This window comes from Typopeltis vanoorti, chromosome 8 (genome assembly GCF_054136105.1).
Source record: "Typopeltis vanoorti isolate ZY-2024b chromosome 8, IOZ_Tvanoo_1.0, whole genome shotgun sequence".
Taxonomy (NCBI): domain Eukaryota; kingdom Metazoa; phylum Arthropoda; class Arachnida; order Uropygi; family Thelyphonidae; genus Typopeltis; species Typopeltis vanoorti.
This window is the reverse complement of record NC_143556.1, coordinates 46,570,436-46,587,938: the sequence shown is the minus strand read 5'-3', so window position 1 is coordinate 46,587,938 and position 17,503 is coordinate 46,570,436. Positions and strand designations below refer to the sequence as shown.

Genomic DNA, 17,503 nt, shown 5'->3' with positions numbered 1-17,503 from the left:
GATCTATTGAACAGAATTGGAAATAAGCTATATCCCTGTCTAACACCTTAATTAATTCCAATCTCTTCTGTTAATTTATTACCTAACTGTAATTGTACTTTGGTATCTTAATATAAGCTTTGTATTGCATGTACTATATGTAATGGATATCCTTTTTTTTTTTTCATTATTCTCCATAATTTTTCTCATCAAAAGCTTTCTCATAACATTTCTTTAGCTGCTTCACGTACAACATGAGCTGGTATACCATCGAATCCCACAGATGTATTCACATTGAGGTTTTGTAATAAACTATTCACCTCCACTTCATTCACCACAATTCCCATATAAAAATGAATGAGTTCAAGGCAAAGTATGATAGATACTGTGTGAATGTTGAATAGTTGTTCTTTCAAATTCTTGACATGATGTTAGGGCCTCCCTCGATGTCTAAGAACTCCTTGGAGTTGCCCATAATAATAATAATAATAATCTAATTTCTCTTATTTCACTTTCAAAATGATTATCATTAGCAAGTGAATAAATTGAATAATTTCTTTTTAGGATGATGAACAAATTATCAAGAAAGCAGTCCGCAAACATTCTACAGAAATTAGAACAATGAAGGGGAGATCAGGAAAAGTAATAATAAATAGTATAGTATTTTTAATTTTTCATTTCAAAAGATATGGGTTCTTCAATTATGTGAGACTACAATGTATTATTATTATTCGATAATGCAAACTATTATTATTATTATTTATAGATCTCCATTGAGTCAGTAGATTCATTACAGATTTCAGTGAACTAATAACATATCATTCTATCATATTACTATTATTATATAATTGTACATCCATGAAGTTTTAAGACTCATCATGGGAAGTGCCACTACCACATACCATGCTTTAAATGCATTCACATCTCTACACTCACCATACTCACAGGCATGCTCTCTCTCTCTTTCTCTCTCTCTCCATCTCCATGCAAAAAACCTACTCCTAAGACATCCCCCCCCCCTCTTTTCATACTCTCCTACGGTATACAGGAATGGCCTCTTGTTCTTCCTTTCTTCCTGTGTCCCCCCTTTCTATGAAAAGCCTCATCTGCATAGATCTGGCAATAATTCCTTACTAACATATATCTCTATCATATTCAACTTCCGAAAATGCAAATTGCATTTCCTCAATCTTTCTTCATACTTAATATTCCAGAGACCAGAAACCATCACTTTAGTCAATTGTTTCTAGATGCTTTCCAAAATATCTTTATCCTTTGAAAAATTAGGAGTTCAAATCAGTACACAGTAATCAACATGTGGATCTGATCAAGGACTTATATAACACAGAACCATAATCTATTTATTTTATTTCTATAAGTATAAAATAATAGTTTAAGGAGGTATGATAGTACTGTGAATAAATGTGAGCCTTCCATAATTGTCTTTCGATATCATGGGGATGCTTGTTTAATAATAATAATAATAATAATAATGCAGTGACTGATGCAATAGGGACTTATTCGGGGATAGAGGTGGAGGATGAATTGGAGATGCTTAGAAGATTAAGAAACATCAGTGGGAATATAGTCATAGGATTTGATGGAATATTGGCCTGCATATTATGATAAAGTGCAAGAGAAATGTCTTTTGTAACTGATCAGGCTGTTTAATTAAGTTTCTTCTCTGCAGGATCCCAAAGGTGTGGAAAGAACACAAGAGTTCTTGTACATAGAGAAGACATCAAGACAACAGACATAGTAAATTACAGACCAATAAGTATCTCAGCAATGGTTAAGGTATTAGAAAAGTTGGTTAAGGAGAGAATAAAGGAATGGGGAATTTATTAAACTATAATTTTATTCATAGTAATATAATATACTATGAATGGGGAGCATGGAATTCTGAGGAGGAGATCTCATTTAAGTAATTTATCTAACCTTCTACAATAAATAACAATTTCAGGTGAATATTGCAAATAGCTACATAGCGATACTGCTAGATTGTGTAAAAGCATTTGACATCAAATAGAAACAGACAGAAGCTGGTGCATAAATTACTAAATGGATTTTATAGAGCACATTCAGAAGAAATTTTTAATTAAATGTGGAGTTGATGGGTGGCGATGTAATGGTAATGGTGATATGATCATGAGATGATCATATCATCTTCCTTTTTACACCTCCAACCACAAATCTGGCTGGAGGTGTAAGAAGAAAGGAAGGTAGCAGTGGTAAGAGTCAAAGATGAATGATTGCAGTAGAATAGTGGAAAGTTATGTAGTGCAATATTGGGACTCTGTAGTGAAAGATGTGAAAATGGAGCAGGTGTCAAAAGCATATCTGAGAGGAGTAATGATAGTGACTGAGGCTGTGGAGGAGGGAGGAAGTGTATAAGAGTTTACTGTGCTGGAGAAAGTATTTTACCTTGGGTATAATAAAAGTTAAAGATACCAATTTTAAACCTGGTTTTATTTAATAAGGTCAAAACACCTTATGGTAACTTGTCCTGGTAAAATACTTATAAGCTCTGTATTACTATAATCTTGGTATTTCTAAGCCTGGCTCCCACTGATGAGACCTCAATAAAGGTCGAAACCGGTATGGGTATTGGCCCCTTGCCTTTAATACATAGCATCATACATCTCCTCAGGAGATGTGCTTTGCATTAAGAGTAAATATTAAGAATAGTGATCAGAGCTTATCCACCTTTACCACGAGTTGCCTCGACTTGCACTATGTGCGGGGGTCACCCAGACTTGCAATACTTGCAGGCACAAACTTGACTTACTTATCTGTTTGCTTACTTGGGAAATGGAGTAAAACCAGTTTTAAAATAGCTTGGTATCTTTAACAGTTTACTGTGCTGTCAGGAACAAATGATTTGCAAGGAAGTGTTAATGAGGTAATGTGCGATTTGCAATTATTACTTGAGACAGTGAAATGGAAGATTGAGAGGGAGAATTGGGAGTGTGTTGTAAAGGTATGCTACCTGAATACTGAAGAGGAGAGCAAAATTATGAATGATAACTAGAATATGGATGTATGAGATAAATTTGAGGGTAGAAGACAGCTGTTTGCTTCAAATAATCTGCATGTGAGCGAGCATACGCAGCCAGTCAGTCAGAGAAAAGAAAACTGGATGGTGAGATTGTTAATGTAAAATACTGTTGTTACATGATTACTAAATAACTTAAGGAATTCACAACGTATACTGGAATATAAATTAAAATAAACTTTAATATATACTTCCTATATTTCGGAACACAAGGACTACATCCGGTTTCACCAGTACAGCCACTCTGGGCTTGCAGACCATGCTCTGGATACACGCCATAGAATATGGTGGAAGAAAGCCACAGTAATACACCGCAGCAAATATAAATTTGAAAGACTATTCATAGAATCAGCCTCAGCCCTAAGAAACATGCCAAACCTCAACAAATTTGGATGCATGAGACTGGAAAAGGAAATCACCCTCTTTTTAGACATTCGTCGTGACTGTTGTTATGAATTCAGGAAATTCGACAAACACTCTTTGGAGTATATTGCTAGTTATTCCATCCTCTCCAGGAGTTTTGCTTGGATCCTGTCCTGTCCTGTCAGGTGTTTTCTCCCTCCAGGAGATTGACTACCATGTGTCTCCACCATGTCCTATTCTGCGCCTCTCTGCTGCATTCCTCATATGAGAGATAGGTCCAGTCTTCTATATTTTTCATCCATTCCAGTCGTCGTCTTCCTCTCTTTCTCTTTCCCTCAACAGTTCCTTCAAGAAGTGTCCTTTGTAGGTATTTATGTCTCAGAATATGTCCAAAATATCTGACTTTTCTCTTTTTAATTTCTTTCATCAGGCTCCTGTTGACGACTGCCATCTCTAGTACCTCTTCATTTGTCTTTTTTTCTTTCCATGATATTCTCATAATTCTTCGCAGCATCCACATTTCAAAGGCCTCCAGTTTTTTCACACTCAGATTGGAGATTGTCCATGTCTCTACTCCATATAATAATGTAGACCGTATGTAGCATTTGGAGATTCTTAGTCTTGTTTTCAGATTTAATTCTCTAGATGTTGGTAGAGTTTTCATACTGTTGAAAGTTGACCTTGTGATTTCAATCCTTTTTCTAATTTCATCTTCTGTCCTGTCATTCTCTGTGATCAAGTGTCCGAGGTATATGTATTTTTGCACCTGTTCTAATTTATTTCCTTTTATATTGATGCATATTTTTGGTATTTTCTTTTCTCTTGAAATTATCATGATTTTTGTCTTTTTAAAGTTGAAACTGAGGCCATACTGTTCGCTATACTTGATGGTTTCATCTATAAGAGTTTTGAGGTCATATTTGTTTTCAGCTAGAAGAACCGTGTCACCTGCATATCTTAGGTTATTAATATTTCTGCCCCCTATAGTGATTCCTTTGAGGTTACTAATTTTACTAAATATTTCTTCTGTGTATAAGTTAAAGAGAATCGGAGAAAAGACACAGCCTTGTCTCGCACCTTTCTGAACTGGGAATTCTTCTGAGGTCTCTCTATTTATTCTCAGAGATGCAGTCTGTTCCCAGTAAAGATTAGTTAATAGCCTAATGTCTTTTCCATCCATACCTATTTTTGAAAGGATTTCAATTAATTGTTCATGTTGGACATTGTTGAATGCCTTTTTGTAATCTATGAAGCAGAGATACACATCTTTTTGTTTTTCTAGATATCTTTCTATGATGGTTCTGACATTGAAAATACCTTCTCTTGTACCTACATTTTTCTTGAAGCCACTTTGTGTATCATTTATTTCTATGTTTATTTTTCTTTTATTTCTTTCAAGAATAACATATAGGAGGACTTTTGATACTTGACTGATGAGGCTGATTGTCCTGAACTCTTCACATCTTCTAGCTTTTGTTTTTTTGGGAATTGGAACGAAAATTGAGTGATTAATATCTTTGGGTAGAAATCCAGTCTCGTATATTTTATTGCATAATTATGTTAGAAATTTCAGTCCTCCTTCATCGAGAGCCCTCAACCATTCTGCCAAGATGTTATCTGTTCCTGCAGCTTTATGTGATTTTAGTTTTCTGATGGCATTTTCAACTTCACAGAGTAAAATGGATGGTTCTTCTAAATCAGTCTGTTCAGGAATATCATTTCTTTGTTGTTCATATAATTTCCTTGTGTATTCAATCCATCTTTCATTATTTCTTTTTTATCAATTAGAATATGGTCTCTTGAGTCTCTAATGACACTTGCATGGTTGCTGCATTTGTCCTGCTTGTCATTTCTCGGATCTTTTCATGCATTTTTCTGCTTCTGTGTTTTCTATCAAGGTTTTCTGTATCTATACATTTATATTTAATCCATTCCTCTTTGGCTTTCCTGCATTCTTTTTTTATTTCTTTATTCATGCTTTTATATTCAGGTTTGTTCTTTAACTTTTTTCTTTGTTTCCATCAACGTCAGTATTTTTTCATTCATCCAAGGTTTATTCCTTTTCCTTTTTAATTGTGGGAGTGTATTTTTGGCTGTTTCATTGATGCTATTCTTGAATGTTTGCCAGTTCATGTTAATTTCATCAATTGGCGTTCTATTTTCTGTGTGAGTTGTGGTGTCAGACTTGTTAAGGGATTTTGTGAATTCTTTTATAAAGCAGTCTTTAACTTCTTGGTTAGTGAGTCTGAATTATAAGTTTCTCTTATGAATGGTTGGCTTGGTATCTTAAGTTTTATTTTGATTTTTGCAATCACTAGGTTGTGATCCGATCCTATGTCTGCTCCAGGATATGTTTTTGTTTGTGTTATTGTATTTCAGAATCTTCTGCTTATTATTATATAGTCAATTTGGTTTCTATAGATGTCCCCAGGGCTTGTCCAGGTATATAGTCTTCTGGGAGGATGTTTAAACAGTGTGTTGGCAATTATTAGGTCATTGGTTTCACAGAATTGAATTAATCTTTCACCTCTTTCATTTCTGATTCCAAGCTCTTGGTTTCCCATGCAAAATGAGATTTTTTCTGTGCCCACTTTTGCATTTAGGTCGCCCATCAGTATAATAACATCATCTGACTTAGCACTGGAGATTGCAGTTTGGATGTCTTCATAAAATTATTCCAACTCTTCGTCTGGGTGATCTTAGGTTGGTGCATATGCTTGGATAATATACAGGTTGAATGGTTGTGCAGTTATTTTGGCTGTTACGATGCTGTCATTTATGGGCCAGTATCCCTGTAGAGATTTTGCAATTCTATTACTTAGGACAAGCGCTACTCCATTAAAGTGTAAGTCACTGCCAGAGTAGATTATAGCGTGATTTTTTCTTCTTATTATGCCTGTATCTGTCCACCTCACTTCACTGATACCTGCAATATCAGCCTTCATTACTTCTAATTCCTGTAGTAGGTTATCTAATTTGCCTGCCTCGTAGAGTGTTCTGACGTTCCATATTACTATTTTCAAGAGATTGCTCCTGGTTTACAGACAAGGGATATCTGAGAATATCCTCCCTGGAGGGTTTGGGATATTATCTTCATACACTACCTTAGTAGTTCTTGTCTTACAATTCCCAGTTTCAAGCTCTTCTTCCCTGTAGTTATAAGAGCTGATGGGTTGGTGCATATGTGGTTGAGGCCCCTGGGTGCAGGGGTCTCAACCACATTTCTAACTTCATATTGTGACATGGTGTGTTTCATGGTTGACAATGGATAAATACGTGGTGAGGCTCCGATCTCTTCCATGATGGCTGGCCACAAGTCCCTTAGATGTCAGGAGTGTGCCCTCGATGTGCCGCACATCTTGCTGTCATGCCCTTGATGCCATTGATCAGTCAGTGTTGATTCTTCTGCTATCTTGGCCATTCCAGACTTCGTGCACATAAGGGGTGACATTCCCTATTTACAGCATTTTATATTGCTGATACCCTCACTTAGTTTAGTCTGCCAGCCAAGACGGTTTACCAGGGTGTGGCCGCTGGTGTGCACTACCAACTTCTTGGAGCCATGAGTGAGAGTTGAGTGTATATGAGGACCAGAGCCCAACATCCTGACCCTGAGATCAGCGGCTGACATCGATACTAAGGTGCTAATTTTCCATACACCCCATTCACCCCTTGGATCCGTCAATCATAATACTGACTCGATTTCATTAGTTGTGAATGAGTTGCCGTTAGGCGTTTCATTGTCATCGGGAATAAACTTGTTTATCATAATAGCTGCAGTTTCTGCTAAGTTTTTAGTGTAGGTACTGTCTGTTTTCTTGATGGTTGATAATATAGGTGTTGTCTTATTTTTGCTTGCTGCAAATTTATATATGCAATTCCAAGGATTCGATACGGTTGAAACAGTACAAAATTTTTTCCATGATTTTGTTTTTGTGTTTGTAATTTTTGATTGATAGCTGTATTTGGCTTTATAGTAGCTCTGTCTTCTGCTCTCTCTTAAATCTTGGTTATTGTATGTTTTTTGATATAGTTGTCTGAGTGTGTTAACATGTTTTCTTAGGACTGTTAATTCGACGTTCCACCAAGGTGTTGATTTTCTTATTTCGATATTTAGTTTCTTGGTTGTTCTGAGTGTTTGGTCGCTGGATTTTTTTAGGCCTGATGAAAGTGCATAAGCAAGGGAGTCTATATCAACTTGTTCTGATGCCCAGATGGCTATGGTCTTGTCAAAGCTAAGCTGTTGTTTGCTGGTCCCATTAAAGTGATGTTCTGAGATTAGGCATGAAAATTCTTTTTTTAATACTTTAGCAAATATCTCTAGATTGGTTTTATTGGTGAAGTACTTGATGTTATTGCAATGATTTATATTGTGTATTTCATTTATATTTTTGTTACTGATAATAAAACTTAATATGCGATGATCAGAACAGCTTTCCTTTTGGCATTTCCATTCAGAAACCTGGGGTAAAATAGCATTGTTTGCTATTGTCAAATCAATGAAGCTGCTTCCTCTAGTATTTTCAAATGATGGAGTGCTACAATCTTTGTTTAGTATGTGTAGGGAATTTGATACTAAGAACTCTTCCAAATTTTTACAATCGTGGTAAAATCCATGATGTTGCCCATTTTTTCTAAGTTATATTTTATGTCAGTGTGATAGTTCAGATACATACTTGCAGCAAAAGTTTTAATTCCTCTGTGCGTAATTTCAATAAGTACCGAGTCCTCATTGCTGTGCTGTGAAATTAATATTGCCTCGACTTCAGGGTTCACCACAAGTATTGCAGCTCTCTTTCTTTCAGATTCTTTGGAAAATATTTTGTAATTACTTGGGAAGCCGCATATTTTGTTGTTGATGTTGTAGGGTTCTTATATTAATGCCAGTCCTATATGTTTTCTATTTATGAGTTCTGTTAAGTTATTGACTGCCTTGATAGTCGATTTATTTGAAGCATGCCAGGGAAGTAGCGCTATTTCTACAAGCTTTATTATTGCTTTCCATAATCTATGTTTTGAATTTTGAGCTGTCTGTAGTAGTTGTATGTCGGGAAGTCTTTGCTTAGTGCCATGTGTTTGCAGTCGTTTCTGGTTTTGGCATGCTTGGCAATTTATGCAATTCATCTCGGACTTATTTCATGGGCACTTGCTGAACTTATGTTCTTTAGAGCAGAATGGGGTAGTTTTTCCCCTGCAGTCTCGTGTATGATGGTGAAATTTATTGCAATTAAAGCACCTCAGAACGCTTACATAATCTGCACAATGGCAAATTCACCAGCATTTTAACACGGGTTTTCAGCAATTTGGTCCTCACTGTTGGATTGACTTCTATAATCAGATTTCTCTTGTTCATTTTTTTATTTGTCATGATAAATTTCTGTGTCATCTTTGTGTCTTCGATGAAGAGTTCTTTGTTCTGCATGCAGATTGAGTCTGTTGCATTGTTCGTATCTTTCACTGGAAATGTCATATATTATCAGCCTTGGAAGATGTTTCTTACTGGGATTTGCTACCAACATGCCTTTACATTCCTTAGATCTTTCGTTATGTAGCAAGTCTATGTTGGTTTTTCTTTGGATTCAATTAACACCCTCCGTTATTAATACTTTTCGCTTTTATTTTTCTTCAGTCTATTTTTTCTTTTATGATATTTTTGGTTTCTTCGCTGTTTAGTTGAGCTATCAGTTTTACTATTAATTTATAGCAAGAATTGTTTTCGAATTCGTCTTTGTTTTTAGCATTGTTTTAATGACTTGCGAGTATAGCTGAGTAAGCTGAGCTAAGTTAGCCTGTCCCAGGTTGTTTGTAGTACTAGTAGTCTGTTGTTCTATTGATACTTTAGTTGCATTTTTCATTTTATTAAATAACTTTGTTAGTTCGCTCACTGTAGTTAGTATGCCCTTTTTTAAATCATTTCTTAGATTACTGCTTACTTTGGCAACGTTACCCAGCAAATCAAGGGCTTTTTCGAAATCTAATTCTTCCTGTGCCACCATCTTGATGTTACTCAAAGTTATAGTATTATTACTTCCTATTGAATTGCTAGGTTTTCTAAGGTACAAAGTTTACTTACAGTTTTTACAATTTTTGTACTTACAGTTTTGCTGCTTGTTCCTAGAAGTGATGCTTCCATGGAATTAGACTTCAGAGGGTTGTTTCTTGTGACCTTTGTACTTCCCAGTGGCGGCAGCAGTGGGAAGGGGGGGGGGGGGCTAGCCCTTGCTGTAGCGGTTAATCCTATTATGAGCTGGACGTTGTCTTTAAACTGAACAATAGATGCTATGTGACCAGCAGTATTCGGTGCATGAAGATAGAATAAAATTCACTCATACCTACTTATAACTATGAAACTATGACATAAATTATTCACTATTGAAAAGAGCATTTTGCAAGTTATCAGTCGGTACTAGATACATCCAATTTTCTTGTTCAATACCACACAATATCAAGGTAAAAAGAGGAGCAATCCCAGGCACATCTATTCTTGTCTGAGTCTACTCTCGGTCACCTGTGTGTGTATAATTTTTAGCTGATTGATTAACTCCTGCCAGAAACCTTTCACCCTTATTTGTGATGCTTCTGGCTTTAGTATACATGAATTGCATTAATCACCTTTACCCTACAGGTGTCCTTGCATTTTTTAATGACTGTCCCATGCAGATTTGCGATCTCAGACGCTATATTTAGCATTTCTTGATTATTTTCATTCTCATACTTATCACCTGAAGGGTACCTCTACATGCATGCACAACTCTGTCCCCCCCCCCCCAATCGAATGAATTTGGAACTTTCATTTGAAATGTTCCATCAAGTAATTAGCTAAAGTTTGGGAAATGGGAGGCTCAATGATTGATTAATGACAAAGTCAAATTATTTGACTTTATCATTAATTCAGGATATTTCAGCTGCCAGAATTGTAAAGACAGATAGAAGGAACAGCCATAAGGTCTCCCATTTCCCCAACTTTAGCTATTCGATTTGGTGCAGATATGTTGATGATGTTTTTGCTGAATTCGTGAATTTCTTGAAAAAAATGATTCAATAAACTTGGACTCCCTGGAGGTGTCAAATAATAATAATAATAATAAACCCAAAGGTCAAATTTACATTGGAAGTAGAAGATAACAATTGTCTTCCTTTTTTGGATGTTCTCATTCTTCAACCAAGTGCGAATCTACAGTTCTCTATATATAGAAACCAATTCATAGTGATAAATACATTGATTTTAACTCTCATCATCACCCTTGTTAGAAATATGGTGTAGTCCAATCTCTAGTAGACGAAACTCAAAAAATATGTGTTCTACAGATTCTCTTCTAAACAAAGACTGTCTATTATCAGAACTATCTTTGTCTCTAATGGTTATAATACAAAAACTATCGATAAAATAATAAATAATTATAGCTGTTGTCTTTATTATTATTATTATTATTTTACAGCGTCTCATTGGAGGCTGGAGACTCAACACGGGAGATCCAAGTCAACCATCATACACACAAATTCTATCAAATTCTATCATACCTCTCCTTGAATCCATTCACTGTCAGAGAACTCACAGCCAATTCTTGCAATCCATTCCACTTGCTCACCACTTTCCATGCAAAAAAGATGGTCTGCACACCCTTACTAACCACAGTCCTACACAACGTCAATGGATGGTCCATAGTTCTCTGACTATGTGTCATATATTGAAAATTTTCATTGTATCAATTTTATAAAACTTGTTTAATATCTTAAAAGTTTTTGTCATGTCCCCTCTTTTCTGCCGATCAACTAAACTTTATAACCCACAAATTCTCAAACTATCATCATAGGGAGTATTCTATTCCACAGACCTGTCACCATTTTGGTCACTCATCTCTGAATCTTTTCAACCACCTAGTCCCCAAGAAACCGAGGTGCCCAAATCTGTGTGAAGTAGTCAAGATGTGGATGAATCATAGACTTGGGAATGTCATTATTCCCAAGTCATGGCCTCTTCGATATCCTGCAATCCAATATGATCAATATGATATACCATATGCAACCTTTACAACCTTAAATTTTGCAAAATTAAATTGATAATCATTATCCTTTGCCCACAATGCCAATTTATTTAAATCATCCTGTAGGATATCTACAAGATGATTTAAATCATCAATACCTTTATCAACTATTGCTCTTCCAAGTTTTGCATCATTAGCAAACAACTGAATATTGTTAAATTCTGAATGAAGGGAATTATAATATAATAGTGTTTCATTCAGGATATAACATAGTCTGCCATTCACTGAGCCAAATTTGCTCATCAGGCAAATAGCAAATTATTCACTTACTAATGTATATTCCATAATTATAAAATAATTGTATGTTCTAATATTTGTTAGTTATTTATCCTGTACTAATTCTTTGTAGAGTATATATATCCTATGTGAACTGTGCATGGAAACTCGGAATTTAGTCCGTTTATGTAAACCATTGCCAAGGACAAGGCCAGTATAACAGAAATTAAGTGCTGTATGAAATTACAAAGTTATCCACCACAGTACATTTTGGCACTAGTTACTATGCCAAGCTAACGAAGATCCACAAGGCGGATTTTGGTGCAAAAAAAGGAAAAAGGAGACATGCGCTGTTGAAAAAAGGGAAAAAAGAGGCACGAAGGAAATACCGAGGTTGAAGGACAAGAGAGCTCTATGTTTTTCTCTTACTCTTTCGTGGGCTCTTGTTCATATCCTGATTCGAATTCCCGTGTCTTGTAATTGTGAAAGACGAGAGGCATGACAGGGATTGCCAAGGAAACCTGAAGGATAGACAATTTTAGAGCGAAGCAAGCGTGAATTTCCAAGCCAACAAGAGCGTTGGAGTGAATCTGGATCCTATCAAGGTATAGTGACCTAAGAGAGAAAGTTACTGAGAATCAAGGAAATGTTTTCCAAAACACGTGATAATAGGCAAGATATATCAACCATCCCGGTAAGGAAATCCTTTCTATGTCTTTTGTGAATGTAATTACAATAAAGGAGAAGTGTATTGCCTTAATGACAGTTCAAGTTTGAACGTGTGATATCTTGAAGCTTGTTCCAAGATAACATGATATAAGTTAGAAACTGACTTACTTAGATTTACTGTGAGAGATTGACAGGACTTTAGAATTCCTTGGTGTGTATTTAGCAATATGTGCTTTGTAAGGGTCAAAACTGTATAACTGAGAGGAGACCTCCACATAGCCTTTAAAGGAATGCGGAGAACCGACCAGGGCTTCTGACCTAATGTCCAATCCTCACCTTCTCGTGGTGCACCCTGTTGGGTATCTACTTTGATACTGAACGAACGAGGATGGGCTGGCAATTTGGGATTTAGCCGACCAAATTGTATTCTTATTGGTTAAACCAAAATAAAAAATGATGGTACAACATGACAAAATTTCATGCCGGCTGGGGCGTCGCCCGGTTAAACAAGGCCCCCGTTGTTTTCGCCAGGGAACCAGGGCAAACAGGGAAAAGTCAGCTACTGGAACAAATCTGAAAACAAACCCCAACTCAACATCACCAGAGTTAAAGATCGGTACTATCAACGTAAGAAGCCTGAATGGCAAAGAAATAGAGCTAGCTGAGGAATTAGATAAGTACCAGATCGACATAATAGGGGTGACTGAAACAAAAAAGACCAAAACTGGTGAGATCTTTCTGAGCAATAAATACAAAATGTTATATTCAGGCAATAACAATCAAGGAAAAGAAGGAGTAGCCATAGTATTCAACACAAAATACGAGGTTAATTTTCTTGAATGGCAGTCAGTCTCAAGTAGAGTAATGTGGGCAAATATGAGAATGGGGAACTGGACAATGAGACTTATTTGTGCCTATGGTCCCACAGAAGGTTCTACTAAGATAGAAGTGGAGGAATTTTTTGAGGCTTTAGAAAAAGCAATTGACTCAATGAAAAAGGAAAAGTTGGTCCTTGTTGGGGATGTAAATAGTAGAGTAGGAAATGATTGTGAGACATACAAAAATATTTTGGGAAAATTTGGAGAAAAGAGCAGAGCTAATAATAATGGCAAATATCTGTTGGATTTCTGCTCAGGACATGGACTGGTTATTACTAACACCATGTTCCAACATAAAAATGTGCACAAGTTCACATGGAGAGAAAAGGCTAGGAATAAGAAAAGTCTCATTGACTATGTTATTGTTGATAGTGATGTTTTCTCCCTGGTGCAGGACACCAGAGTGTACAGAGGATTTGAAATTGGAAGTGATCACTATTTAGTCTTGAGCAGGATAAAATTGAATTTCATATTGAAAAGAATAACATGTAAGAAAGTTTTAAAGCGAATAAAAGTTGAGCAGCTCTCAGATGTAAACTGTAGACTAAAATACAGAAATATTATTGAAAAGAAAATGAAAGAGTTTGAGAACAGGAATCAAACCTTGGAGATTCAGTGGCAAACTCTGAAGGAAACATTGATTGATTCTGCCAGAGAGGCATGTGGTGAGGTTGTGTGCAAAGATAAAAAAATCAGAACTCCCTGGTGGACACAGGAAGTTAAAGAGGCAGTGAAGGAAAAGAAGAAAGCATATCAAAAGTTCCTGGCAAATAAGTCAGCTTTTACTCTTACAGAATACAGAGACAAATGTAAGAAAACTAAACAGTGTGTAAAACAAGCTAAACAAAAGTCATGGGAGGACTTTGGCAAGAATATAGAAAATAAATATCAAGAAGGTGGCAAAATATTCTGGAGGTTGTTGAAGAAGCTTAGGAATGGAGGAAAGAGTGCTGTAAAAGGAATTAGAGATGATAAAGGTGAAATGAAAACAGGAAAAAAAGATATCCTTGAAGTATGGAGTAATTACTTTGAAAAACTGCTAAATGAAACAAGCAGTGATGACAGCACAGTGATAAAAAACACTGACCAGGCATGCAGTCAGGAATACATATCCATACTTGAAGTAGAAAAAGCCATCAAAGGCTTGAATTGTGGAAAGGCAGCAGGAGTAGATGATATTCGACCAGAAATGCTGAAGTATGGTGGTATAAGAGTCTTACAGTGGCTGCACTGCATAGTTCAGAAAGCCTGGACAGAGGGACGAATTCCCGATGATTGGAGTAGAGCTCTCATAGTACCCATATATAAAAAGGGAAATAAAACTGAATGTGAGAATTACAGAGGTATTTCCCTACTGAGTGTTCCTGGCAAGATCTATGCAAGTATACTTGAGAAACGGTTGAGAAGAACTGTGGAAGAAAAGCTTGGTGAAGAACAAGCTGGATTCAGGCCAAATAGAGGCTGTCAGGATCAGATCTTCACTTTACGACAAATAGTCGAGAAAGCATGGGAATATAACAAAGATCTGTATTTAAGTTTTGTCGATTTGGAAAAGGCATATGACAAGGTGCCAAGAGAGAAGCTATTCAATACGCTGCAGTTATATGGTGTCAATGGGGCATTATATCAAGCAATACTTAGTCTTTATTTGAGTTGTGAGTCAGCAGTTAGAATTGAAGGAAGTACAGGAAGATGGTTTAATGTTAAATCTGGTGTGAGACAAGTATGTACATTATCCCCTCTGTTATTCATTATCTATATGGATCACATTATGAAGGAATGTGGTATTAAACCTGATATCAAAATTGGAGATGTTAATGTCAGCTCTTTGCTTTATGCGGATGATGTTATACTTCTAAATAAATCCGCTACAAGTCTGCAAGATTCTCTGACTAAATTGAATAGCTGTTGTAATAGATATGGTATGAAGGTCAGCAATAAAAAGACAAAGACAATGAAAATAGGCAGAATCATTGAAAATGTCAACTGTATTGTGAATGGAGAACCTGTGGAACAAGTAAAACATTTCAGCTACTTAGGCACAATTTTTACTGAAGATGGTAAACTAAATATAGAAATAGACAACATAATCAGCAAAGCTGGTATCGTGGGAAGTCAATTGAATAAATTCATATGGAATAAGAAAGAAATTAGTCGGAACACTAAATTAGCTGTATACAAGACTGTGTTCAAACCAATTTTAACTTATGGATCTGAGAGCTGGGTCAGAAGTAAAACACTTGACCAAAGACTAGAGACCGCAGATATGAGAGTCCTGAGAAAGATTATAGGCGTGAACAGATGGCATCAATGGCAATATCATATTAAAAACGAGGATATTAGGAAAGAACTTGACATTGTCAGCATCCAGGAATGCATTAGCAGAGCTAATCTCAGATGGTATGGTCACTTAAATAGAATGGGAGAGGAAAGATTAGCAAAACAAGTGTTCTCTGCCAGGTTGGCAGGAAAACGACCCAGAGGAAGACCAAGATATAGGTGGATTGATACGGTACAAAGTGCCTTAGACGATAGAAATATAAGATCTGATAATGTTGGAGTCTTGACAAGTAACAGACTGATTTGGAGGAAAATTGTAGATAGGAAGTTAGTAATGATGTAATTTTTTCATGTAGTACTGTCATATCCTGTACACCCCTTGAGGGTACATGGCAGGAATTTGATGATGATGATGATGATGATGCTTTGTATATCCTGAACGGCTAAGGAGAGTTGACAATTGAGTATATTGAATAGATAACCTTTGTCTAAAAGTTGTGCTTAGAAGCTTATAACTCCAAGAAGGGTAGAAATTTATATGTTAAGAATTTAACCGCACTGAGTATACTCTACTGTGAAGTTACTATTGTCTTAATAAGAACTTCTTTATTTCATGATCATTTTAGTTATATTTTGATCTTCCTTGATTAATGTAAATTCATTCATATATTAGTGTATTAAATGTTTTTATTTAAATTGAATCTTGTGCTTGCCTGAGTTCATTTCATTGCACCACTCATTTTAACAGTTTGGACCTAAGCGGGAACTCTATTTAATGTGAAAGTAAGGAAAGATTAGAGAACCATGACTGCTATATAACTTAAAGGTAATTTGATTAAGAAAAGTTCTATCTTATGTTGATAGCTGTAGCATTGTACTTGCTGATGATTGATTCCTTAACATTATTCTTACAACCATGGACAGAGTGGTTCAGATAAATATAAATTTTCTTTGTGTTCGAAAATGGAATCAATCAGCAGAAAGAATTAGGGAATTAACAACCTCGTCGATAACCTCCCTTATTGTTTTAACTCTTGTACAGTATTACCCATATAGAGATTAGGCCCAGAATGTCTCGTGACTGAATACCAAAAATAAATTGGAAAACTTCTCTAGGCGAAAAAGAAAACACAACGAAGAAGAAAGACGTCACAACAATATCCCCTCATCGTAGAGACCGCAATATGCAAGAAACTCATCGTAGGACCGCAATATGCATGCCCCACATTACCCGAACCAGCATCATCTTTAGTGGTGTAAAGAGTGGGTACAGTGGGACGTGGAAGCTTGGAACCTGTGTTATGGAACAACAAATCATGCTGCACCCTCTACTGAGCAGATGAATGGGCGTGGTGGATGCTTGGTGAACGTTTCTTGCCTGCATTCGTAACCCCAGCTATGAGATTCATAGTTGGCAATGTGATGGTATGGTTCTGTTTTCCTGGTTTGGCCTTGGACCTCTGTCCAAGGCCAAACTCGGAATTCAATGTTTGTGCTGCCACAAACATTGATTTCCGAGAGGTATCTGAACATTCTGGACAATGCAATGCTTCCTACTTTGGGCGTTTCTATGGAACTAACCATTGTCTCTTTCAGCAAGACAGTGCACCTTGGCATAAGGCTACTACAGTAACTGCATTGGTTATGGACATGAATGTCACCACACTTGACTGATCTCCACAGATCTCTGATCTCAACTCTAGTGAAACTGTGTGGGATGAACTGGAGCATTGGGTGAGGCATCCTACATCTTATTAAGGTGGATGCCATGGCTGTTTGTTCCTCACACTATGGTATCCATTCACTTCTTTCCAAATAGTGTTTTTCACTTAAAGAATCCAATAAATCTAATTTAGCAAGCCACACATTATCTACAAAGGAGAATTCATTGGAACAAGACCAAAGTATTATACAAAAGTTATTTTCTTCTAGAAAGACCGTACAAAGAAAGCTGTGAAGCACACAATCCAAACTTTAATGAAAACAATTGTCTTAAATTTTCTCAATTTTGGGAAATC

General features: G+C 36.3%; 1 protein-coding gene across 1 annotated transcript in view; it reads left to right on the top strand.

Moving 5' to 3' along the window:
- LOC150103969 (outer dynein arm-docking complex subunit 3-like) overlaps positions 1-17,503 on the top strand; it is a 248,381-nt gene that overhangs the window by 55,930 nt on the left and 174,948 nt on the right. Inside the window, exon 2 of the mRNA XM_090397109.1 lies at positions 544-621. Within this exon, the coding sequence (XP_090253235.1) occupies positions 601-621 (21 nt within the window). The 5' untranslated portion in view covers positions 544-600. The remainder of the gene's footprint in view (positions 1-543; positions 622-17,503) is intronic.